At 34.4% G+C, this 24,729-nt stretch overlaps 3 protein-coding genes across 4 annotated transcripts; all 3 read left to right on the top strand.

Annotated features, from left to right (window-relative positions):
• Nucleotides 1-6,321: 6,321 nt before the first annotated feature.
• LOC142520031 (conserved oligomeric Golgi complex subunit 2-like) lies at nt 6,322-12,187 on the top strand. Its single transcript, XM_075622979.1, has 12 exons — nt 6,322-6,880; nt 7,438-7,642; nt 7,836-8,172; nt 8,546-8,707; nt 8,799-8,898; nt 9,022-9,237; nt 9,338-9,446; nt 10,166-10,366; nt 10,555-10,659; nt 10,910-11,035; nt 11,561-11,695; nt 11,816-12,187. The coding sequence occupies exons 1-12, from the start codon at nt 6,414-6,416 to the stop codon at nt 11,837-11,839; spliced, it is 2,187 nt and encodes a 728-aa protein (XP_075479094.1). The 5' UTR covers nt 6,322-6,413; the 3' UTR covers nt 11,840-12,187.
• Nucleotides 12,188-12,573: 386 nt separating this feature from the next.
• Nucleotides 12,574-17,094, top strand: LOC142520032 (adenylate kinase 4). The gene is made up of 6 exons (XM_075622980.1): nt 12,574-12,803; nt 14,606-14,751; nt 14,835-14,954; nt 15,034-15,201; nt 15,362-15,451; nt 16,665-17,094. The coding sequence occupies exons 1-6, from the start codon at nt 12,704-12,706 to the stop codon at nt 16,761-16,763; spliced, it is 723 nt and encodes a 240-aa protein (XP_075479095.1). The 5' UTR covers nt 12,574-12,703; the 3' UTR covers nt 16,764-17,094.
• Nucleotides 17,095-19,609: 2,515 nt separating this feature from the next.
• On the top strand, nt 19,610-22,546 carry LOC142521219 (uncharacterized). 2 transcript variants are annotated; one of them, XM_075624445.1, is made up of 7 exons: nt 19,610-19,723; nt 20,482-20,740; nt 20,861-21,046; nt 21,396-21,477; nt 21,593-21,698; nt 22,035-22,190; nt 22,287-22,546. In XM_075624445.1, exons 2-5 carry the CDS (start codon nt 20,504-20,506, stop codon nt 21,691-21,693), a joined length of 606 nt encoding a protein of 201 aa, XP_075480560.1. In that variant the 5' UTR covers nt 19,610-19,723; nt 20,482-20,503; the 3' UTR covers nt 21,694-21,698; nt 22,035-22,190; nt 22,287-22,546. The 2 variants fall into 2 exon arrangements, with proteins under 2 accessions (XP_075480560.1, XP_075480559.1); XM_075624444.1 differs by having other exon boundaries at nt 21,593-22,190.
• Nucleotides 22,547-24,729: the final 2,183 nt, after the last annotated feature.

Genomic DNA, 24,729 nt, shown 5'->3' with positions numbered 1-24,729 from the left:
GGCAAAGCTCGAATTCATTGCTCTTGATATCACCGGAAAAAATTATATGTCATGGACTCTCGATGTAGAAATGCATCTTGAGTCATTGGGTCTAAATGAGACCATAAAAGAAAATGGCATATCGACATCCCAAGAAAAGGCAAAAGCCATGATATTTTTGCGTCGACATCTCGACGAGGGATTGAAATGTGAATATCTAATTGAAAAAGATCACATGGCTTTGTGGAAGGGATTAAAAGAAAGATTTGAACATATAAGGGAAGTTATACTTCCGACCGCCCGAGATAAATGAAATACGTTGAAATTCCAAGATTTTAAAAAAGTCAGTAATTATAACTCGGCGATGTATAGAATAATCTCGCAATTGAAATTCTGTGGGCATGAGATTACTGAAATGAAAATGTTTGAAAAAACATTTTTCACTTTTCACGCATCGAATATAACTCTACAACAACAATATAGAATGCGTGGATTTTCGAGATATTCTGAACTTATCGCCTGTCTCCTGGTGGCGGAAAAGAATAATGAGCTGCTAATGAGAAATCATCAGGCACGACCCACTGGTTCAACGGAATTTCCTGAAGTAAATGTCGTAAACAAAAATGAATTTAAATCTGGAAACCAAAATCAAAGTCATAGACAAGATTTTGGTCGAGGACGAAATCGAGGTCGTGGTCGTGGACGTGGACGTGGACGTGGAAGTGGTCATGGTCGTGGACGCGGCCGTGGTTTTGAAAATAATCGAGATAGTTACTTTTATAACTCATCTCAAAAGAACGTCCCAAACCATCCACAGAAAAGACATCATGAAAATATGAGTGTTAATGAGAATCACTCAAAAAGATTTGAAACTTCTTGTTTCAGATGTGGTACTCCAGGACATTGGTCCCGTATTTGTCGAGCCCCTGAGCACCATTGTAAACTTTATAAAGAATCAATAAAGGGGAAAGAAAAGGAGACCAACTTCACTGAACAAAGTGAACCTTTGAGTGATTCAACTCATTTTGATGCTGGAGATTTTCTGATTGATTTCTCAGACAATGATCAATTTGCTAGTGGAATAAATATGTAAAATATTCTATGTACCCGTATGATAATCGTGTGCTATATTTTTTTACATATGTATTGTATTGTATTTTATTGTCAGTAATTATATTTCATTGCATATTTTTTTTGAAGTTCAAACATGGAAAATGCTATGAACAAAGCTGAAGTTTGCATACCCGATAGTGGTACAACGCACACTATCCTCCGAGATAAAAGATATTTCTTGGAACTAAAACCAACAAAAACAATGGTGAATACAATATCAGGTCCTGTAGACTTGATTAAAGGATGTGGTAAAGCACAATTTTTGTTACCTAATGGTACAAAATTTTTGATCAATGATGCTTTATAGAAATTTGTTGAGTTTTAATGATATATATTCCCATGGGTATGATACTCAAACAATGAATGAAGGGAATGAGAAATATATGTGTCTTACCACATATAAATCAGGAAAGAAATATGTGATTGAAAAACTACCAATGCTCCCTACTGGATTGCATTATACACATATAAGTCCCATTGAATCAAACATGGTAGTTGATAATTCTTCAATATTAACAAATTGGCATGACCGATTGGGACATCCTGGTTCAACAATGATGCGAAGAATCATAGAAAATACACATGGTCATCCACTGAAAGATCAGAAGATCTTTCAGAATAATAAGTTTCAATGTAAAGCATGTTCTCTTGGAAAACTTATTATAAGACCATCACCAGTCAAAATCCAAACTGAATCACCAATGTTTCTTGAACGTATTCAGGGTGATATTTGTGGACCAATTCATCCACCATGTGGACCATTCAGATACTTTATGGTATTGATTGATGCCTCCAGCAGATGGTCACATGTATGTTTATTGTCAACTCGAAATGTTGCATTTGCAAGATTACTTGCTCAAATAATAAAATTGAGGAATCAATTTCCCGATTATACAATCAAGAAAATTAGACTTGATAATGCTGGTGAATTTACTTCCCAAACTTTCAATGATTATTGTATGTCTATGGGAATCATTGTTGAGCATCTTGTTGCTCATGTACATACACAAAATGGATTGGCTGAATCATTAATTAAACGTTTGCAAATGATCTAGACCAATGATTATGAAAATAAATCTTCCTATTTCTATATGGGGACATGCAATTTTACATGCTGCTTCATTAATTCGCATCAGACCAAGTGCATATCATAAATACTCCACATTGCAGCTTGCATTTGGTAAAGAACCAGACATTTCTCATATGAAATTTTTTGGATGTATGGTGTATGTGCCTATTGCATCACCGCAACGAAAGAAAATGGGACCTCAAAGAAAGATTGGAATTTATATCGGTTATGATAGTCTATCAATCATTCGATATCTTGAACCTCAGACAGGCGACGTGTTCACAGCACGTTTTGCTGATTGTCATTTTAATGAGGAAATCTTCCCAATGTTAGGGGGAGAACATAAACATACCGAAAAGAAAATTACATGGTATGTATTATCATTGTTACATCTGGATCCAAGAACAAAACAATGTGAAAAAGATGTACATCAAATTGTGCACTTGCAAAGAATAGCAAATCAAATATCAGATGCATTTGCAGACACAAAAGGGGTGACTAAATCATATATACATGCTGCAAATGCCCTTGCTCGAATTGAAATTCCGAAGAAACAAGTTGAAGATACTCATGATGTCATAAAACGCCTGAAGCGTGGAAGGCCCGTCGGTTCCAAGGATAAAAATCCTCGAAAAAGAAAATTCATTGAGAAACACGATGATCACAAAATAGAGAATGATGTTCCTGAAGAAACACATGACGATGAAAATGTTCTGTCAGAACCACAAACTGACGAGAATTGTGAAATCTCTATCAATTATATTAATACTGGAAAAATATGGAACCGAAAAGATATAGAAGAAATTGATGATATATTTTCTTATAATGTGACAATCGACATCATAAATGATAATGAAGATCATGACCCAAAATCTTTTGATGAATGTAAAAATCGGCAGGATTGGATAAAATGGAAAGATGTCATCCAAGTTGAATTGGATTCGCTAAATAAACGTAATGTTTTTGGACCTATAGTCCTTACACCTGAAGGTGTAAAACCTGTTGGATACAAATGAGTTTTTATTCGAAAGCGAAATGAGAAAAATGAAATTGTAAGATATAAAGCTCGACTTGTTGCACAAGGTTTTTTTCAAAGACCTGGAATTGATTATGAAGAAACGTATTCTCCCGTGATGGATGCAATTACGTTTCGGTATTTGATTAGCTTGGCGATATCTGAAAATTTAGAAATGCGTCTTATGGATGTTGTTACAGCTTACTTATATGGATCACTTGAAAGTAATATATATATGAAAATCCCTGAAGGATTTAAGATGCCTGAAGCACAAAGTTCAAAACCCAGAGAATGTTATTCTGTGAAATTACAAAGATCATTATATGGGTTAAAACAATCCAGTCGAATGTGGTATAATCGACTAAGTGATCACTTGATGAAAAATGGGATATGTAAATAATTCAATATGCCCTTGTGTTTTCATTAAGAAAACAACATCCGGATGCGTAATTATTGCTGTATATGTTGGTGATTTAAATATCATTAGGAACGAATAAGGAAATTCAAGAAGTTGTGTCATACTTGAAGGAAGAATTTGAAATGAAGGATATTGGAAAAACCAAGTATTGTCTGAGTTTACAAATTGAACAAAAAGAATGTGGAATGTTTGTTCACCAGACAAATTATACAGAAAATATCCTTAAACATTTTAATATGGATAAATCAAATCCTTTAAGTACTCCAATGGTTGTTAGATCATTAAACATAAAAAAGGATTCATTCCGTACATGTGAAGATGATGAAGATATTCTTAGTCCAGAAGTACCATATCTAAGTGCTATCGGTGCCCTTATGTATCTTACAAATTGTACAAGGCCTGATATATCTTTTGCCGTAAATTTGTTGGCAAGATTTAGCACATATCCAACAAAGAGACACTGGAACGGAATTAAACATATATTCCGTTATCTACGAGGAACGACAGACTTGAGACTTTTGTATTCAAAAGATGCTAATCCAAGTATAATTGGTTATGCCGATGCTGGATACTTATCTGATCCACACAAGGCACGTTCCCAAACTGGATATGTATTTACTCGTGGAGGCACTGCAATTTCTTGGCGTTCACAGAAACAAACGCTTATAACAACTTCATCAAATCATGCCGAGATTATTGCACTACATGAAGCAAGCCGTGAATGTGTGTGGTTAAAATCAATGAGCCAACATATCCAAATCTCATGTGGATTATCATTCGACGAGAAGCCTGTGATACTATATGAAGATAATGCTGCATGTGTAGCTCAAATGAAAGAAGGATACATAAAAAGCGATAGAACTAAACATATTCCTCCTAAGTTCTTCGCATTCACCAAGGAGCTTGAGAAGAATAAATGTATTGATGTTCGTCACATTCAATCAAGTGAAAACTCATCAGATCTCTTCACAAAGGCACTTCCTACGACAATATTCAGAAAGCACATATATAATATTGGGATGCGCAATCTACGAAATTTGTGAAGAATTGTTCATGTCAATATGAGGGGGTGTTTATTTGACTGCACTCTTTTTCCCTTACTATGGTTTTTATCCCAATGGGTTTTTCCTAGTAAGGTTTTTAACGAGGCAATATAAAAACACGTAATGAATACAATCATTATGATCATCATCACAAGGGAGAGTGTTTAAAAATAATATTTAAAATGTGTGTATTGAATATTTGAATGTTGAAAATAAGAGTTGTAAATATTGAAAATTAGTGTGTGATGATGTAGTTAATGATGTATTTTATTTTTGGATTATTTGTAAAGAAATTCTATAAATAGCCTCACCATTTGTGAAGAAATTCACAATTGAGTAGAGAGAAAAATATTATAAAGTGTGTTGCTTGGTAAATTTTGAGAGTTTGAAATTTTTACTTTTTCCCATAAATTTTTACTTTTTCATAACAATAATTATTTTATTTATTTTGTCCTATTTAATTAGTTGAGCAAACCAAAATAAGAGAACAAAAGTTTTAAAAAAGAAGTTTTGACAACACACACACAACATCGTATGCTGTTTCTCACCCCCACAGTAGAGGATCCTCTCCCTCCAAAATCTATATTTCGGTTTTTAATTTCTTCGTGCATGAGAAATATAGCTTGTTGAAGTACTATTTCTTTCCTTTGACAGCATATTGCCATGATTTTCTTTCTGGATTACTGCCATATATCATTTGAGGATCTGAAAGAAGAAAAGTTGTTGGAGTTCTGGGATCTTTAAAAGTCTAGTGTAGGTTTATAAAAAGAATAGATCTCTTGTGAGATGATCTCACGAATCTTTATATGTGAGACGGGTCAACCCTACCGATATTTACAATAAAAAGTAATACTCTTAGCATAAAAAGTAATATTTTTTCATGGATGACCCAAATAAGATATCTGTCTTACAAAATACGACCCGTGAAACCGTCACACACAAGTTTTTGCCTTTTAACAAGGTCATATAAGGTAGATTTTGGATCAAGAGGAAACATGTTTCATAAATTCAGGTGAGTGCAGAAAATGTTACATTGAAGTTTAGAGGAAGAACTTACCATTTGTGCCATGTTTAATTTAACTGCTCAAGTTAGAAATTATAATGCATAAAACAGAATTCATTAACCTTAAATAAATTTAGGAGTGATTTCACTATATATACTTTTTTTCCGTGACAAAAATTTGTGTGAGACGGTTTCACGGGTCGTATTTTGTGAGACAGATATCTTATTTGGGTCATTCACGAAAAAATATTACTTTTTATGCTAAGACTATTTCTCACAGATAAAGATTCGTGAGACCGTCTCACAGGAGACCTACTCTTTTTCCTTGTAATTAATTAGGATTACATGAGTTTATGATTCCATTTGGGTTAGTAATCTTTATTTCTTTTTTATTTTTTTCCTAATCTTCAAAAGAAGAATTTTCTCTCTCATTAGAATTCTTGAAAGATAACTAGAAAAATAGCTTAAATTAATATTACTTTTTACATTTTTCTCTCCATTCTTTGCTTATTTTTACCACAAATTTATTTCCTAAGTCCTCTTTTTACTTGTAATTATTCTACATCATTAGGAACTTTTAGGTTTGTGAAACGACATAGGAAGATTATATAAACAAAACCACCACAAAATAATCTTTTAAAAAAGTCGCATTTCAAAGCCAAATATTTCAATACTCATAAGTCGCATTTTAAAATTGGCAGGAGCGAGCTGTCCCGTCTCTCTACCCGAAGACTCGTAAAATCCAGCTGAGGAAGCAAAAACCACCGTCTCCAATGGCGACAGATCTGCAGCACTCCCCATTGCCAAAATCCGCGACGGATTTATTCGGCGATCCGATTGAGGATTCGCATCCGTTATGGCTGAATTCATCCAAATTCTCCGACCAAGAATTCGATCCGGAATCCTACATATCAGATCTCCGCACATTTGTCCCCTTCGATACGCTTCGCTCGGAGCTGAGATCGCATTTGGGCGATCTGAAGCATGAACTCGTAGAGCTTATCAATCGAGACTACTCAGATTTCGTGAGCCTCAGCGCCAAGCTCGTTGACGTGGACGCTGCAGTGGTGAGGATGCGGGCTCCACTGCTCGAGATCAAGGAGAAGATTTTGTCTTTCCGGGGATCGGTTGAGGGCTCGTTGATGGCGCTGCAAAGCAAGCTCAAGCAGAGAGCACAAGCCAACGAGGCGAGGGGAGTGTTGGAGTTGTTGCTGGACACGTTTCATGTTGTTTCTAAGGTCAGATTTTCTGAAGTGTGTTGTTAGGTTGACATTTACTAGCTAAATCAATGCTAAAGCACCCAAAATTTGCTCGCTAAATCAATGTTTTAGCCTGCTGCTTTTTATGCTTCAGCTTACCAAACCAATTGCGAGAAATGGTCTTTGTTTTTTGTTTACAATTTCATTATCGTCGATAATTCCTTGTGAAACACTCTTGCTGATGCTGGTAATAACTAATAACAGTAGCTTGTAGTGTTGAACATGTACATGGTCGTATCCGGCAGTTCAAGCTGTATTTTAGTGGCTCAGTCCACAGCATCTATCTCAGATTGGCTTTTGATAGAACATACTTGCGTGCTATATTTCTGTTTGTTGCATCATTAGATTGATTGTATATTTCTGTTTGGTTGCATTATTAGATTGATTGTAGTAGAGAAAAGTGTTCAGACCTTATATGCATCCTTTCCAAAATTTCTCCAACAGTTTGTGCGCCTTAGAAGTAGTTAAACAGCTGAACAGCTTGTCCCTAGTGTTTGTTATTTACGTTTGATCAATTCAAATTATACTGGTTCAGGGTTGAAAAGTTGATAAAGGCGCTGCCCAGTGTTCCTGCAGATTGTTCCAGTGGAACTTTGAATTCTGCCAAGAAGAGTCAATTAAGCAATGGTATATCCTCTCAACACATAGAAAATGGAACGAACCTCAGGGAGACACAAAGCATGTTTCTGGAGAGAATTGCTAGTGAAATGAATCATCTGAAGTTTTATATTGCTCATGCACAGGTCTACCTTGCTCCTTCCTCCAATAGTTTCTTCCACGTCTTTTAATCCTTCTTCTTCTGCAAAGCAACGGAGGATGATAGTCATCAAATATTTTACTCCACCATTTTTAGCCTTGACTTCCATTTAGATTTATAGTGCCAATCTGGGCTCGTAAATTACTTATCCTGATTCCTTCCATGCGATGGCAGTACAGAATATGCCCTTCATTGAGAATATGGAGAAGAGGATCCATAATGCTAGCTTGTTACTGGAAACATGCTTGGGACACTGTTTTGTAGATGGAGTCGAGAACAGGGATGCAAATGCAATATACAATTGTTTACGTGCATACGCTTCTATTGATAATTCGAATAGCCCTGAAGAAATTTATCTCTCTACAGCTGTTGCTCCATTCATACAGACGGTTATCCCTCACAGATCATCTCGAGCAGTTGGCATGTCATCCACAGATGATCTTGAGCAAGAATATGAAAGGATCAAGCAGTACATTGGAGATGATTGCAAATTTTTATTGGATGTATCTTTTACAGGTTTGCTTGCTGTTCAGTCAAAAAGAAACCATATGCCAATGCTGTTGTCCAGGAATTGTTTGGCTGAAAAGAGTCATTTTAAGTTCAAATTCTAGATTTTCTTGGTTAAGTTAATCACTCTTGATTCAGGGTGTGCTAGTATCACAGCGTCATAATGAATAGCTTCGAATTACTAGATTTTTTCCAGGCTAAATGCTTGTCATCCTAATTTTTTATCGTGTGTATATAAGATTTTCACACCTGCTTGTGTATGCAATATGAATTGCACTCCACCATATTTTCTTATGAGCTATTTATTTGTCTTACAATTCGCGAGACATTGAAATTCTCTTCTCCCTTCAGGCTGATCATTTATTTGTTTAAACATGCGCAGAAAATTCAGGTCTACATGTATTTAGCTTTCTGGCAAATTCCATTCTCAAAGAGGTTTTATCAGCCATCCAAACAGGAAAACCAGGGGCTTTCTCTCCAGGAAGGCCTGTACAGTTTCTCCAAAATTATAAGTCAAGCCTAGATTTTTTGGCTTATCTAGAAGGTATTTGAGAAGCACTTGATAAATTATGTAGTTTAATATGCTACATTATTTTATTGTAATTAATTCATCATGCTTTTTGTTGCTGTGCAAGGTTACTGTCCGACTAGGTCTGCAGTTGTTAAACTCCGGGCAGAGGCAGTCTATATAGAGTTTATGAAACAATGGAACACCGGGATTTACTTCTCATTGAGGTATGAACGCAATTTATATTTCCTTTTCTGATTCGTTTGGGGACTTTCATTTCTATGGGGAAGGATATGAAGTAGGTCAAAAGGAAAATACAACAATATGGAGTATCTGATTCATTTTCTCAGGTTTCAGGAAATAGCCGGTGCTTTGGATTCTGAACTTATGATTACTTCACTTGTTCCCTCTCAGAACTCTACCGCAAACCAGAAGAATTCTCAAAATTTATTATTGAGGCAAAGTATTTCTCTTATGGATTGCTTGAGGTCGTGCTGGGCGGATGACGTTTTTGTTCTTTCTTGCTCAGACAAATTTTTACGTTTATTTTTGCAACTTCTTTCAAGGTCTGTGCATTTTTATTTTGTAGGACTAGAAATTTCACGGTTATAATGATTTCTGAATTTAACATAACATTTGGAAAATTCAACTTTGTTATGGATGTAGATACTCGAGCTGGTTGTCAGCTGGATTAAATGCTCGCAGAGCCAGGAATACTAGCGCTAATACTGGATCTGAATGGGCTATTTCTGCAGCCCCAGATGATTTCCTTTATGTATGTATCTCATGTTCTATTACAATTCAATTCTTCTGTGCAAAAAATTAGTTTGTTCCATGAACCTATTTCTCACTAGGACAACATAGGGCTTTAAAAAACATTTTTTTAATGACCTATTAGACCTAAAAAGTCAAAATTATTACACGTTAAAATAGTTATGAAGACCATATTTAGTGGTATTTTGCTGTGTTATTGAAAACTTCAGTATTATTTAAGCCTCTGTGTACCACCGTGGGAAGACCCAAGACTTTGTTCTCATATATTGTTCCAATCAGTGGCTATCAGTTCTGCAAATTCCACGCATTTTACATTTGTTACATTTGTAAAAATGTGATCCTTTGTCCTCTATTCCAAGTGAAGAAGATTGTAGGATGCCAAGCCTTGTACATATATCCCTGAAGCCCCAAGGGATAGCATGAGAAGGAAAAAAACAGAACTTGCTAAGCACCGAATTCTGCAAGTCCGAAGGCCATTTTCTTTTAATATGTCACATGGCATGTATTTACATAAATATGAATTTAGTTCTAACCTTGCCAGTATTTCTTTCTTGATGCTATTTTATTATTTAATCATAGCTTATTGTTCCCCAACGTTCCTTTTTATTGTTGACAGTTTTTGGTAGTATCCTATATGAATGCTTATGTAACATTTACAGCCATCTTATGTTATGCAAAATATTATTATTTCAAATTCATTGATTAGTTTTTGTTTCACAGATAATTCATGATTTAAAATGCTTGGTGGAGGAAGTTTGTGGTGACTATCTAGGGCATGTTCTTGAACTTCTCAAGTTGTGTCCTGTTGAAATACTTGACCTTGTGAAGCAGAGTATTTTACATGGTGGAAACTCCCTCAGAGTTCTTCAGCCTCTCGTAATAAATTTGATAGTAGAAACTCTAGTTGAGAAGTCCGTGGAGGTGAGCCAGCAGCACAAATTTTGTATTCTAATTGATTTTGTTATGTTATCTGTGCTTATAGGCCACATGGCTATAAATTTAAGTAGGAATTTTGTAGTACCTTCTCATTGTATTTACAGTTATTTTGACCTGAGATGAATACTTACTCTTAGGAATTACTCTTACTAGTTTTAGAACACGTTGTGTAGGACTTGCGACAATTGAAGGGAATAACTGCCACATGTAGGATGACCAACAAGCCTCTACCTGTTAGACATTCACCTTATGTATCTGGTGTATTGCGCCCTCTAAAGGTACGGCTATTTTTTAAGCTCCAGAGTCCAGAATCTTATTTAATAGAAAATATTGATTTCAGATGTCATTTAATTGCTAATATGAAAAAAAGACATGAACTTCTGTTTAATATTATGGACGGATGAAGACTTGATCCCAAGCATAACTGATGTTCTCTCTACCTTTATCTCTCGTGCTTCTGCTGGCGCGTTGCTTCAATTTTAGCTGCTTCAGACAGAAAACCTACTATAACTTTCCTACTCTTTGCAGGCTTTTCTGGACGGAGAGCGAGCTGTTACATATCTAACCAGTGAGCTTCGTGAGGAACTCTTACATGGAACTGCAAATGAGATCACTCGTCGATATTATGAATTAGCTGCCGAGCTCATCAATATGGTATGCTGATTATTTAGTGTTCTGGATATCTTCCTCGTTTTTCCACGAGTAATTTTTTTCCTCATCATTTATTGAAATAAATGCCATTTAGATGCTCGTGCCTTTATTACAAATTGTAGATCTGAGGGACGATGTGTTTTGACGTCCCAAAGAACAAGATATTTCTCCTTTTAAAAGTCCGCATTTGTACACAAAACAAACTATAAATTTAATATCTATTTGAAGGTAGTTGAGTAGTATGGGGAAAGAGAGGTGAAGAACTATAATTGAAGGTACTTCTGTGTTACACGTGCACACCTCAATCATTTTCTTTATGTTGCTGGAAAAAAAACTAGGGTTTTTACTATTTTCCTGAATAACCCCACTGAGGTTCAACACAGCATCATTGGACTCATTCTTATTGAGTCACTGCCTTCTGCATGATGGGGCTTTTCATTGAGTGGAAACTTTACTCTGTTTAAGTTTTATTGAAGGACAGGATATGCTTTTGTGAAATTTTTTTTGACTAATTAAACTTGTTGACAGGCCCGAAAAACAGAGTCATCGATTCAAAAAATACGTTTAGGTGCGCAAAGAAGAGCTGGGGCAAGTTCAGATGTCTCAGATCATTACGTTTCTGAGATAGACAAATTATTTATGCAGTTATTTCTTGATATCCAGGTGGTATCCCTTTCCTCAAATTATTAGCTTCTAGTTCCTAATTTGGCTACTACCATTTTGCTATGTGACAAATGACTTGAATTCCTGCATATGTTCCGAAATGCTGTGGTGATCTTCTAGTGGAAGCAGAAGCAGAAGCATTAAAGAAATCACAGAGATTTCCGGAATCGTTTTTTGCGGTCGAGTTTTTTCGTATACATGGTAGGGTGGTGTATTTGGGATGTATCTGTTACCTGTATTCTTTCTGATCCTTTCGTGTTATTTTAGATGGCTTTACTTCTGTCTCATGATACGAGCACCAGAAGCATTTCCAGCAGAGGATACCCCAAAATAAGCGCTCTTCCTTGCTAGTGTGTATGTATTTCTGAAGTCGTAGGTTACAAATATTTTGGAAAAATAGAAATATATTACTTTTTTGATGTCTAAATTATTAATTATTTATGTTAATTTCGTACACAAAGAATTCAATTTAATTGAAAATTTTATTTTGCATGTTATGTGTATGAATGATTAAAAGTGGGTCAAAAAGTCATAAATATTTGTTCCAAATTGATGATCTTTTGATATTCCTAAAAATATGTAATATTAAATTTTTGATTTTTATATATTTTTTGGAACAAGATTTCATTATATTTCGACAGTGATAAAATTGAAAAAATGATAAAATCTTTCAGGTAAGAAAATAATATTCTTGGAGATATTTACAACTGCAGACATATTTTGTAAATTGTTTATAGCTAAACAAGTAATAAATTGATTTAATTATAGTAAAATTTAAGGATATGATGAAATTTCTTGATTTTAGTTTTCATAATACATATAGTTGATCCTAATTATAAATACGTATTATTATAAATAAAAATAACATATTTATACAGTAGGGGCAAAATCGTCATACTCCATCAACATCAAAACCTCCGAAAGTCGTAGAACACAAGCAAAGAATCCAGAGGTTGCTCTTGCGTATTTTCTCACCCACCACCATTAGTAACAAGGCAGGAGAGGAAAATGGCCAATCTGGAAGATGTGACGTCGGTGGATCTCATGACGGAGCTTCTACGCCGTATGAAGTGCTCCTCTAAGCCCGATAAACGCCTCATCCTAGTCGGTGCGTTTTTTTTAGTGAAGTTTTTCCCTATTTCATGTAATGGGTTTTAGGTTTTCGAGTTGTTTTTCATGATTTCAGTTATCGATGGAATGCCAAAGTTCTAAATTTTATGTTGGCATTTTAACTTAGATTTGGTTTCAACGTATGGATAATGCTTTGAAATGTGTTTATCATGTGAAATTGTGTTAGTCAATAACAGTATATGCATGTGTGTTTGTGTGCATGATACGTTTTCTTGGAAAATTTGTGAAACTTAGTAGACTGGACAATTGTTTCACGACCAAATGACGAACATCAACTAGTTAACAAAGCATTTAGTTTATGAGGTTTTGTTGCTTGGACTAATGGATGAATGTCCATTTTAAGTTGAAACCTGAGTAGATCTGCTTGGAGTCATTGTATTTTTAGTTTAGTTTTTCTTCTTCTAGTTTTTTAGAGTTGTAGGTGACTTCTCGATGAAGTATCCAGAAGCTTAGATCCGTGGGATTTAATTTCCTCACTAGGATTTGTTCATAATTTGGAGTTGCAGTTTATGTATACATTCACTAGTCTTAGTGCATTCAAGTATTCTGCTGCATCATTTAAGATTTTAGAATCTCCTGTTGTTGAAAATGCATACACCAATAAACCGATCTATCATCAAACTGCGTGAAGTTTTAGAACTTGTCAACCTACTGGTTCACACTCTCGTGATTAGCTTGGCCAATGCTCGATCTGCTCAAGTTTTAATGATGAGTATTCTGGCAATATGTTGAAAGGTTCCTGCATCAAAATTCAAAACAGTTTCCTTAGGATGTCTGCAATTTTACCCAAACATCACGATATCAAACTATGATTCTGAAGGATAAATCTTGGTTTTATTTGGGAAATAGACTTAACAATTATGATAATTGCTAACCGAGTTTCTCGAAGGTTTATTTTATTGGATAATTCGTAATATGAATGAATTTTTGTTTGCATATGATACATGATGAAAACCCTTAGCTAAAGATACAAACCAGGTTGAAGATAAAATTATAGTGGAACTTTGAAACTTGTCTAGAAAACAGTAGGAAATTTAATAAAAAGTAAACAAGCTTGAGACCCATTCTAACATAAATGTGCCGCTCTACTTGATTAAATAAGTAGGCGTAGCCATAACTAACTAAATCAATTTTAGACCTTAATTTGTTTTATATACTTTAAATATAATCTTTTTACATTTTAGATTTCTTGAACTTGCCTGAAAATTTGTTGTCATGGAACTTGAATGTGTCCAATTGTTGAGGATGAAAGACCTTTAATTTCCCTCCATTATTTTGTTAACAGGTCATGGTATCACATCATTTAATGTATTTGGCTTGATTATTCATAGAGTATCCAAGCTCATAAACTATATTTTTTATTATCATCATTTAAATATCATTTAAATTTCTTTAAATATTGATAATTTCATTTTTAACTACTAAATTTGTTAAAGTTAAAAGGTATTATCATGAATATGCCGTCAAGCACGAGCTCGATTGATGTGTTAGAATTTAGAAAGCTTGCAAGCTAAGTTGATGTTTGGGAAATTTTTTCCAGCTTGAGTCACTTGTCTACTTAATCGAGCTTAACAATTTATTTTTTCATAGTTGGGTCCGAGTATGATGTTACTCGATCTCGATCTCGACCTCGACTCGGCTTGGTGCATATCCAATCCGACTTGAAACCCATATTTCAAGAAATAGCTTGTCTAGATGGATTCCAAGAACTGAGAGGATTGATAAAGTTTTTTTTTTGAAGTATTCTACTGCCTTTTACCTTTCACATGAACTTTTCAGGTCCACCAGGATCTGGAAAAGGTACTCAGTCACCAATGATTAAGGATGAGTATTGCTTATGCCATCTGGCTACTGGTGATATGCTGAGAGCTGCTGTGGCTGACAAGACTCCCCTTGGGGTCCAAGCCAAGGAGGCCATGGAGAAGGTACATTCCTTGCTTTATTATTCTAAAACCTTTGATGCATAAGAACTTGTACCAAAAATTTATGTTTGTTTGTAATTCCTCAGGGGGAACTTGTTTCTGATGATTTGGTTGTGGGGATTATCGATGATGCATTGAAGAAGCCTTCCTGTCATAAAGGTTTTATTCTTGATGGATTTCCAAGGACAGTTGTTCAAGCACAAAAGGTTCACTATTTTTTCTTGGAATGGTGTTTCTTGGTCAGTATCCAACAGTTGTAAATGAGTTGCTGTTCCTTATATTCAGCTGGATGAGATGCTCGAGAAACGTGGAACTAAGATTGACAAAGTTCTTAACTTTGCAATTGATGACGCTATCTTGGAGGAGAGGATTACTGGCCGTTGGATCCATCCTTCTAGTGGTCGTTCCTACCATACGAAATTTGCACCCCCTAAAGTTCCTGGTGTCGATGATGTAAAAGTTTATTCTATGTCTATTAATGCTGACTTTCTTTAGGGTAGCCATCTATGGTTTTAGCTATAGTCATCTTCTCTTGGAGCTGAACTGACTCGGTTACTTTGTGTATCAAACTTCTATATAAGGCCTAATGGTGATTTCTTGATTATTTGTGAAGGTAACTGGAGAGCCTTTAATTCAACGTAAGGATGATACTGCAGCTGTGCTCAAGTCGAGACTTGAGGCTTTCCATAAGCAGACTGAACCCGTATGATTTCACGTGATTTTCCTGTTTCCTGTTTCAACCTTTCAATATTAATCCTTTGAAGCTTTTATCTCATGTTTTAGATATGCAGAGGTGAAGTTTCAAAGCTTCATGTTTTTGATACCTTGTTTTGGGTTCATGCTTAATATTTGTGTGATATATGCTAAAAAAGTTTTTGAAAGACCAAAGCGATTCAATAGAGAAGCAAAAGCATCTGGTTAATTTCCTGCGAGATCGATGGAAAAGAAAGTTAGTAACAGTACAAGTAGCAGATGTGTTGAAGGTTGTGGCTAGTATAGTGGGGCATATTGCCTATAGATTGCAGTTTTTCTGTTAACATTTATTAGTTTTAAAAAAGAACGAGCATTGGAGCTCAACTTTGGGCAAGATAGAAAATTGGATTTATGATTTGATTCTGACTGGTGATTGCACATTTCATCCATTTTGAAGTTGTTTGGCGTTTCAGATCCTTGAGAATGGCCTTAGGACGTAGGAGCCAACCTTTTCAATTAGTACCTAATTATTAAAAAAATTTACCAGATAAACGCCTAGACTGAACCTTTGTGCCTGGATGTAATCCAGGGTCAAGCCCTTGAACGGGAACACATTTTGGCAATGAAGCAAAAACCTTGGTTCACTTTACAGGCTTAAGATGTCTTGACGTTTGACTTAAAATGTTGAGATCATCAATTGAAGTTGAAATGCAATGTATCAGTCATTAATCGGTCACAGAGCTTGTAAGGTACATTTTGAATAATGAGTCCAAAAATCTCCTTAGTACGTGTGCATGCCTCAGTGGTGTTATCTTCTATGAGTCACACATCTTACCTTGTTTCTTGGTTCTATGGTATGCATACACTTTACCATGCTTCGCATCTCTGCAATTGCTAGTTAACAAATTCAAAATCAAGAAACTCCTATGTACAAGAATATGAAAAACTTGGCTGGGGGGCAGTTGTAATTGTAATTTTCTAGTTCACTGCTTCATCCATTTAATGCACCTTCTAGTCTTTGGTGGAGTTTTGGATGCTGATTTTATTTAACCACCTCAATGCTTTAGTTGTTGGCCACGATTTCCTTTCGTCTTTTTTTATCAATCAAGCTAGGATTGTTCTCCGCTAAAATCAGATAAAATTGATTGTTTTCATATTTGAGGATCCTTGGCTAGCTACCTTTGCCTCGCATTCTGAACCGCTCTTGATTTTCAAATGCATAGGTTATCGAATACTATAACAAGATGGGCGTCATTGCAAATCTCCCCGCCGAAAAAGCTCCTCAAGAGGTCACTGCAGAGGTAAAGAAGGTACTCTCCTGATACTGAGGTTGCCATTTTTTGTCCACTAAACAATAAGACCTCCGGCTTTGCATTCACTGTACTCTAATTTATAATTCGATGACTAATGATCCGCTACCATTTGTTTTTGGCGAGTTGAGACGTGGATTGGTGTAGCTTTTGAGCCTTCTTATAGAGAGTTACAGAATAATTTTCTCGAAACTATCGAGGACGGCTTAATGTAGTTCATTGCTACTGCGTCATCTTTAGACTTTATCTGTTGCTTTATGTGTGGGCTTTATGTCCTCCGTGGCATTGTACTCCTCAAAAATAGTGAAACATTGAATAATAGAACCTTTGAAAATTTGGTTTCTGGGGGTGTTTCTTACTAATCACATCTCTGTGCTATATATGGTTCATATGTATGAGAACTTTGAGAAGCAAATCACCTCGCACCTAACCACAAATTGAATTATCTCGTGTTTAACTCAAGTTTTTAGATAATTGAAACTAAAAAATAGATAATTAATTTTTATTATCACATCTCTCATCACACAAGTCAATAACATAATAGAATAGGTCTCTTGTGAGATAGTCTCATGAATTTTTATCTGTGAGACGGATCAACCTTACTGAGATTCACAATAAAAAGTAATACTCTTAGCATAAAAAATAATATTTTTTCATGGATTACTCAAATAAGAGATCTGTCTCACAAAATACGACCCGTGAGACTGTCTCACATAAGTTTTTGCTAACATAATATTAATGATAATAGATATGACAATTATGTAGGTTGTAACTTGAAACCATAGTTTTAGGCCTCTTTCAACTTAACAATTAATTTATATATAAGTTAGCTAACTTAATTATTTTAATAAATAAGTATAATATAATAATAATATTATAGATTATTTGCAAATTCTACTTTTTAATAATAAATAAATTGCGTACATGAAGATTAGTGCTGTTAGCAAAAAATAGGTATAAATAATATTGATTCTATTTTATGTATACATATATTATAATATGAATCCACGGAAAATATATATAGGTATCTTTCAATATTCTTATATGAAGGAAATTTTAAACATTGGTGTCACATTTACATAACTAAAAAAAGTCAAAAGCTGAAATAAAGTTTTTGGAGAATTTCGTATGTTGTCAAGCACAAAATTTTGGATTATTTCATTAAAATACTCGCCCTCGTCAAATGCACTCAAGTCGCATTTTGACATATGAATTTGAAATTATGAATTTTAAATATATAATAATAAATACATTCATTTATTTGGTAAATTTTGCTTGATAAAAATTTTCAAACTCCGGCTAGGTTTTTTTTTTTTTTTTGAAGTATTTAAGTGAATTTCAATTTTATCATCTTGGGCGTAATTGAAATCTATCATCATTATCATTGAAATTGTATAGCTTGATATTAAATAAATTTGAAATCTTCTTAGGTTGTGCTTGGATAAAAAGATTTACTTTGAAGAGAAGAATTTGATTTGAGATAGATTCTAATGATAAATTTAGAATGACACTAATTTTTTGTTAATTTTAAATTCATCATAATAAATATCACATCTAAATAGATTATCGAGAGAGTAGATTTCAAATCCATCAAACAAAAATTCATCTAAACAACCAAAAAAATATAAAATTTAAATCCATGATTTCAAATTCTTTCGTTCAAATTAAATTTTGGTCTTTCAAAGAAGTCAATTAAAATAAATAAAAAGAAAAATTCACCAACCCAATCACAACTGTATATCTTTCTTTCGAGAAAATCTGACATTTCAGTAACAAAAATAGTCGATAAATAGGTATACATAGACAATTACGAAACTCTCAAATTTAGGATAAGGATTCGGGTTTGAAATTTGGCGATTGCAAATCTCTCGGCTCTATGTATAAAAAAAAATCAAAAGAATGTAGAATAGGTCTTTTGTGAGATGATCTGACATATTTTTATTTACGAGACGAATCGATCAAATCCATATTTGAAGTCAAAATTAATACTTTTGACATAAAAAAAAATACATTTTCATGGGTCGGATCAGATAGTGAATCCGTCTCACAAAATTGACTTGTTACACAGTCTCAAAAGAGATTTTGTGGAAAAAAGTTATCGTCTAAATAAATTTATTGGAGTAATTAGTAAAATTAAATTACGGTGATTTAGTCAACAGTGAGGCTATTAGCGGCAAAATACGCACCTATCCTCCCCCTATATAGAAAAGTTTCATTTATTTTAACAAACAAATATATTAAATAACACACCATTTATTACTATTTTTTACAAAAATAAAAAATAAAAAATTGCCGTGAAAACCTAATTTTTATCTCTAGCTAGTAGGGACAACAATAAATCGAAATATAATTATTGTACGGAGTATGATTATTATAATTATTAATATATTTTTAATTTTTAGCATAACTATAATTATTTTTGGAATTTCCATTATTAATTTATTTATTATTATTATTTGTATTAATATTATTATTATTAATATCATCAAATGTTTATTAAGAAAAGGAATAATGCAATGATGAAATGAGTTTATTTCAATTATTTAGAGAAATTAATCTAGTTTTAAGTTTTAAGAATTAATCAATTATGTGCACAATCAGTACTTAAAATTAAGAATTTTCATATTCCATGTTCGAAAATTATGATTTTTAATTGATACTTTTTTTTATTTGCTACAGTACAAATTATTCAATATATATGTAATTATAAAACTATTGAAAAATATATTTTTGAAAATAATAATTTTGATTTATATTTAATTCTTCATCAGCAGTGATATTTTGTTATTATTTTATTTTGAAACATTATTTTATTTATTTAAAAAACCTTTATTTGGATTAGCAATAATAAATTTTGCATTAAATTCCCACCCCCACCCCACCGCCCCCGCCGCTTGAAATTGAAGGATAAATTGTTCGACGCAGGAAGCAGCGCAAGATTTCGTTCCGCTTTTCGATTTCGCCTCGAAAGGGTATTAAACCTATACCTTGATTATTATTTTTCCCGTTAATTATGCGTGGTAGGGCAGATTTTGCACAGTTGGATTTCAAAAAATTATTCTGGTACATGATTCTCTTTGAAGGATGGCAATTGGAATTGCTATAGGGATGCTTCGAGGTTGTTTGCAATACCCGAATTGAAAACGTGGTCGGGATAGTCCAGAATAAGAATTATGAAAATATGGACAATTTCTAACTGACCTGTAAAATCTTCAGAAAACATCCCCGGTTAGACCCCACCCCCTAAGCCACAATCGGATTCAAAATATAAGTGGTTTGAAAATTTTATTCGCACTTCCACGACCAAAATCCATGTTTTTTTAAAGTATCTCCAGCTTTTTAAATTTGTATTTTCCTGATTATCTTACAACTTAAGTATGATTCGTTACTTAATTTCAACTTGCGAATGAAGTCAAATTTTCAATCCACATATTTTGAAAGAATTTGCAGTGTACTTGATTGATCATACCTTTTTCATGTGATAGTTGCCTAATATTATTATGTTGGGAAAGCATTATGTATCGAAACTCAAATGAGATTTCCATAATTAATTGATCACTACCCTCCATTTGTTGGTATATAATATGAGGTTAGTATCCTTTGCAGACGGTGTGCGTATGCTATTTAATTTTAAGCAAGTTAAGTTATAATATAAAACGTAATTATGATGGTGAAATTTTAATAAATATTATGTTTGAGCATTGATTTCATTGTATCTATCTTTTTCCAGCAATCATCGTCTTATTTCTACAATGGAAGCGATGGTAGTTAAAAAAAACTGGTTTTCGAATAGTTTGGAGCACCGAAAGGTTATATCACCTGAAATCAAGGACAATGAAGTAATGATCAAGGTGTGCGCCGTTGGGGTCAATTGGGGTGATATAATGGACGTGGTTACAAGTGATGATGGTCTCTGCCCAGGCCTTGAATGCTCTGGAATAATTGAAGCAGTTGGAAGAAATGTCATCAGTTGGAAAATTGGACAAAGGGTAATCATCATCTCTCCCCCAAGCGATGTTATAAAATGATAAATTATGTTCTTCTACTCTCATCTTTTCTACCCTTATGCCGACTGCTGGATGAAGCATTTTCTCTTTTTACAATTTCAGGTCTGTGCCATTCTTGAAGGAGGAGGGTATGCTGAAAAAGTGGCTGTGCCGGCAGGCTTTCTTCTTCCGTTGCCTGATCATATTAATTTAGCTGATGCTGCAGGCTTACCTTTTGCATCATGTAGCATATGGTTAGCTTTATTCAAAATGCATGATCCCAAGACACTTCGACGTAAAACAGTACTGGTGAGAACCGAACCTAAACTTTATGAGGAGTTCATTCTAAATAGTAACGAAGTGGTTTTGGATCCATATTTTTATCTGCACATGTTTACACCTAAAAGGAACCGCGAGCAGCTCTTTGCCTTTTGCTTCAAAGAAAGAGGTGGGGAGAAATTTCAAAGTATGATAACAACCTTATGTTTATAATTCTCTGTGTTCTTCGTCATTGAGGCAATGTGCTTTCTCAAGTGATAATTAATAGTTTTGTAAATTTGTGTTTATTTTTTATATTAGAGTTTTTCTTGGACATATCCTTATCTTTTGTTGCAAATTATCAAAGTCACTAACAAATTTAGAGTTATGCAATGTTTAGATTCGTGAAGGCACCAGCGGGGTCGGCGCATTGGCAATACAATTTGCAAAGTACATGGGCTTAAGAGTTCTTGCCGCGACAGGTGATATTTTTTACCTCATGACAATGTTAAACCCATTCTCCTTTTCATTACAATTTGTGATGTCTTAATTGTCCATCGTAACATGTGTTCATTGTTGTTGATGCTTTTTTAAAAGGACGTAGAGATGGGTTTTATATCTGTCGTGGTTTTGGCGCTGACATTTGTGTTAATCACAAGTCAGAGAGACTTTGTGTGGGACGTCCGGGTGGAAAATGAAGCAGGTAATATTGCACCAGTACCTATCTTTTGATGGAAGGATTTGATGGTTGGCGTGATTTTTTGTTTCTCCCCTAACATAATTTGCTAAGCACCACGATGTGGTGGCTCGTATATGCTGCTTAATGAGTCGACAAATAATTAAATCTCGTGTCTTTTAACTGAAAATATAAATTCCATGGATATTTTCGTTCGCATCAGAATGGGTGATGCAATTGCGTTGTTAAGGATATTGTAGGGGAAAGAAGCGATTCGTATAACAGGCCGCATTTAGTGGGATAAAAGGCTTACTGAAATTATGTTGACAGTTTTTTATTCCAATTTGTTAATCATATTTTCAGGTGTTCATTTTGTTATTGATTACGGAGCGTCCGATCTTCGGAGAAACATCGAGTGTTGTGGTTACAGGGGTAAGGTTGTCATTATAGATTTGAATGGAAGGGATCATAGTAGGATTGATCTTGCTCTATTACAAAGAAAACAGGCTGAAATTAAAGGTGAAGTGTGTGGGTTTCTTTTCAATAGTATTTGTTAACTTACAAACCTCATCCTCGTTATTTTCTAAGTGTACAATCTATTATTATTGTCTGCAGCTTTCGATCTACGGTCTAGAGATTTGGATGATAAAATATCTGTGATTGCCGAAGTTAAAACTCATTTTTGGCCTGCTGTTCTTCAGAAAAAGTTGTCCCTCAGGTTGAGTATCGTTTCCCAGTGACTAAAGCTCCGATAGCTTTGAAACTTTTAAAGAAAAATGGTAGCATCGGGAAGATTATCTTGTGTATGAGCCAGTTACAATCTTAAAATGGACTAAGTTTGGTTAATGTTTTTTGAGACGAGACATAACTTCCTATATCCAATAAGTTGTTTTAGGAAATTATAAATTGTGTGGTCTTGTTTAAAAATAAGTTGTTGATGTTAAAGCAAAAAATAAAAAAACTCACGTGAGACGGTATTACGAACCAAAGAAGTTCAAAAGCGATCTCTCATGTTGGTCTAGCAAATATGTACAAAAATATGTTAAGTCACTTTGTTCACACATTTTTTTTTTTTTGAAAAATCAATAAATCAACAAAAAGAAAACGGCTATAATATGCGAATCACAAAAAAATTTAAAAAAAAATAAGCATTATCTTATGTTTTAGTTAGTACCATAAGATAAATTTTCTTACTAATGAAAAAATAAATTTTAACTGGTTTTTTTATGGGGAGCTTGTCAAAAACTCTCTATACTCATTCTTAACTTTCTCTTTACTCCTTACCCCACTAAAATTTTGTTTCAACTCCCCATTTCTTTTAAATTTTCAAATTTACCCTTATATTTTTATTTTGAATAACTGATTTTTCTTTTGTAAATAATGGCCCATCATGCTTCCGAAAAAGTAAATTAAATCTTTTACCTCTTTGACCGGAGTACCATTGGGTTATATCCATCGTATTTTACAAACTGCTCCTCACAGTCCAACCACGCGATCGCAACCGATGGTTACTAAGCAGATTCCTTCAGCAGCATTTGGCACAACTCTAATTCGTTTCTACCTTAGAGTGTACAGTAAAAGATAAAATTTTGAAAATAATACATGAGAGGGGCTAAGAGCAAAGATCTCTTTATTAAAACACCAACATTTTATTAATACCTAGTAACCTCCTGTAGAGGAGGAGAAACTTGTTTAGCTACTCACAGTAGCTGAACTCACTACACACATAAACTTGAAAGAGAAAATATTACAAATGGTTTGAAGAAAAATGAAGAGGTTGATCGATGCCTTCATCTTCCTTCTGCTTCCTTATTTATAGAAGGCTTCTTCGAATTTGAAACTCGGACTTTAAATCTTGATAAGCCTTTACAGCTTGCATATGGACCTGTAGTGGTTGAGTGGTCCCTTCTTATCCTGTCTTTTTCTATATTATTAATATATAAATTAACTTCTCATCTTCTTTTATCTCCCTGAGATACTATTGACGATGAGTATATAAAATGTTTGCTGTAATTTCGTCTCCTTTTTCCTGGAAACGTTGGACTAGCCATTTAAGCGCATCCGCCTGCTTTCTCTTGTAATTGATTATTCTTTTCAAGACTTTCAGATATACACGGTACATCTTTAAGTTTTGATTTCTGGTGTATTTAACTGGTTCCAATCTGTCTTTATTTATAGATGAAAATTCTGGGACCAGTTGTCTTGCTTTTGTTCATTGGATTCCTTTTTTAAATTAGGTATTCAATGATCCTTGTCATTTTCCACCCATTATTGGTGGTCCTTGTCCTTCCACTCACATGGTGGTCCTTCTTTTGTTAATGTGTTTGGTCACATGTTCCTTTTAACTTTGTCGAGGAATCTTTGGCTTTCGGTGTCCTCGAGGAAAACATGAATGTGGTCCATCACCACTTGTGCTTGTGTCGGTAAAGTGTTTCCGATCAGATCTCGGTTTGAATCCTTTACCGAATTCAGGTTCCTTCTGGTTTTGGCATTCAAGGCAGATGTTTTCTGACAATCTTCCTATATGTGCCATGTTACAGAATTTTCGGCGAGTCTCTTTACTAGCCGGCAGCTTGCTGTTCCACAAAAGATTTCTCTTTTTCTCAAATAAATCTTATGCAAAACTTGTGGTTTTTCCTGTCATGGTGTTTAACAGGAATGATCCGTTCACTAAATGATTATAAAATTTGAACGGAAACTTGACTTTGTCCATCTCAGTGAGACAGACCCATAGACCCCAAGCTCTTCTGGTAGACATATCATCCTCAGATTGAAGCAACCAGGGGTGTTTCTTCTGTTGGAGGGTCCTTGATAAATTTTTGAACATTTGTATCCGGCCTCCTTAACTTGATGAAATGTAAGGCTTCGTGAGAACCTTTCCCTGCTGGTTCTGGTGCTGCACTGAAAAAGTATAGCTCCAAAACATCTGCTCTGGACAAATAATCATTATTCGCCCAAGTTTCATGAACAGCTTCCTGGATCCACTTTGGTAGCCCTGAGATTTTCGGAAAGCTGGGTGATGTAGTATAAACTGAGGCAAGAGCCCCGAATTCATACT

This window comes from Primulina tabacum, chromosome 12 (assembly GCF_025594145.1).
Source record: "Primulina tabacum isolate GXHZ01 chromosome 12, ASM2559414v2, whole genome shotgun sequence".
Classification (NCBI taxonomy): Eukaryota; Viridiplantae; Streptophyta; class Magnoliopsida; order Lamiales; family Gesneriaceae; genus Primulina; species Primulina tabacum.
The sequence above is the reverse complement of the archived record's forward strand: the minus strand, read 5'-3'. Positions and strand labels throughout refer to the sequence as shown.

Excerpts from the sequence above, each read along its gene's own strand:
- LOC142520031 (XM_075622979.1), top strand. The coding sequence starts at position 6,414 with ATGGCGACAGATCTGCAGCACTCCCCATTGCCAAAATCCGCGACGGAT. Across the intron at positions 9,447-10,165 it reads CCCCAGATGATTTCCTTTAT|ATAATTCATGATTTAAAATG; the intron begins GTATGTATCTCA and ends TTTGTTTCACAG. Across the intron at positions 10,367-10,554 it reads TAGTTGAGAAGTCCGTGGAG|GACTTGCGACAATTGAAGGG; the intron begins GTGAGCCAGCAG and ends CACGTTGTGTAG.
- LOC142520032 (XM_075622980.1), top strand. The coding sequence starts at position 12,704 with ATGGCCAATCTGGAAGATGTGACGTCGGTGGATCTCATGACGGAGCTT. Across the intron at positions 14,955-15,033 it reads CAGTTGTTCAAGCACAAAAG|CTGGATGAGATGCTCGAGAA; the intron begins GTTCACTATTTT and ends CCTTATATTCAG. Across the intron at positions 15,452-16,664 it reads TCCATAAGCAGACTGAACCC|GTTATCGAATACTATAACAA; the intron begins GTATGATTTCAC and ends TCAAATGCATAG.
- LOC142521219 (XM_075624445.1), top strand. The coding sequence starts at position 20,504 with ATGGAAGCGATGGTAGTTAAAAAAAACTGGTTTTCGAATAGTTTGGAG. Across the intron at positions 21,047-21,395 it reads TTCGACGTAAAACAGTACTG|ATTCGTGAAGGCACCAGCGG; the intron begins GTGAGAACCGAA and ends TGCAATGTTTAG. Across the intron at positions 21,478-21,592 it reads AAGAGTTCTTGCCGCGACAG|GACGTAGAGATGGGTTTTAT; the intron begins GTGATATTTTTT and ends CTTTTTTAAAAG.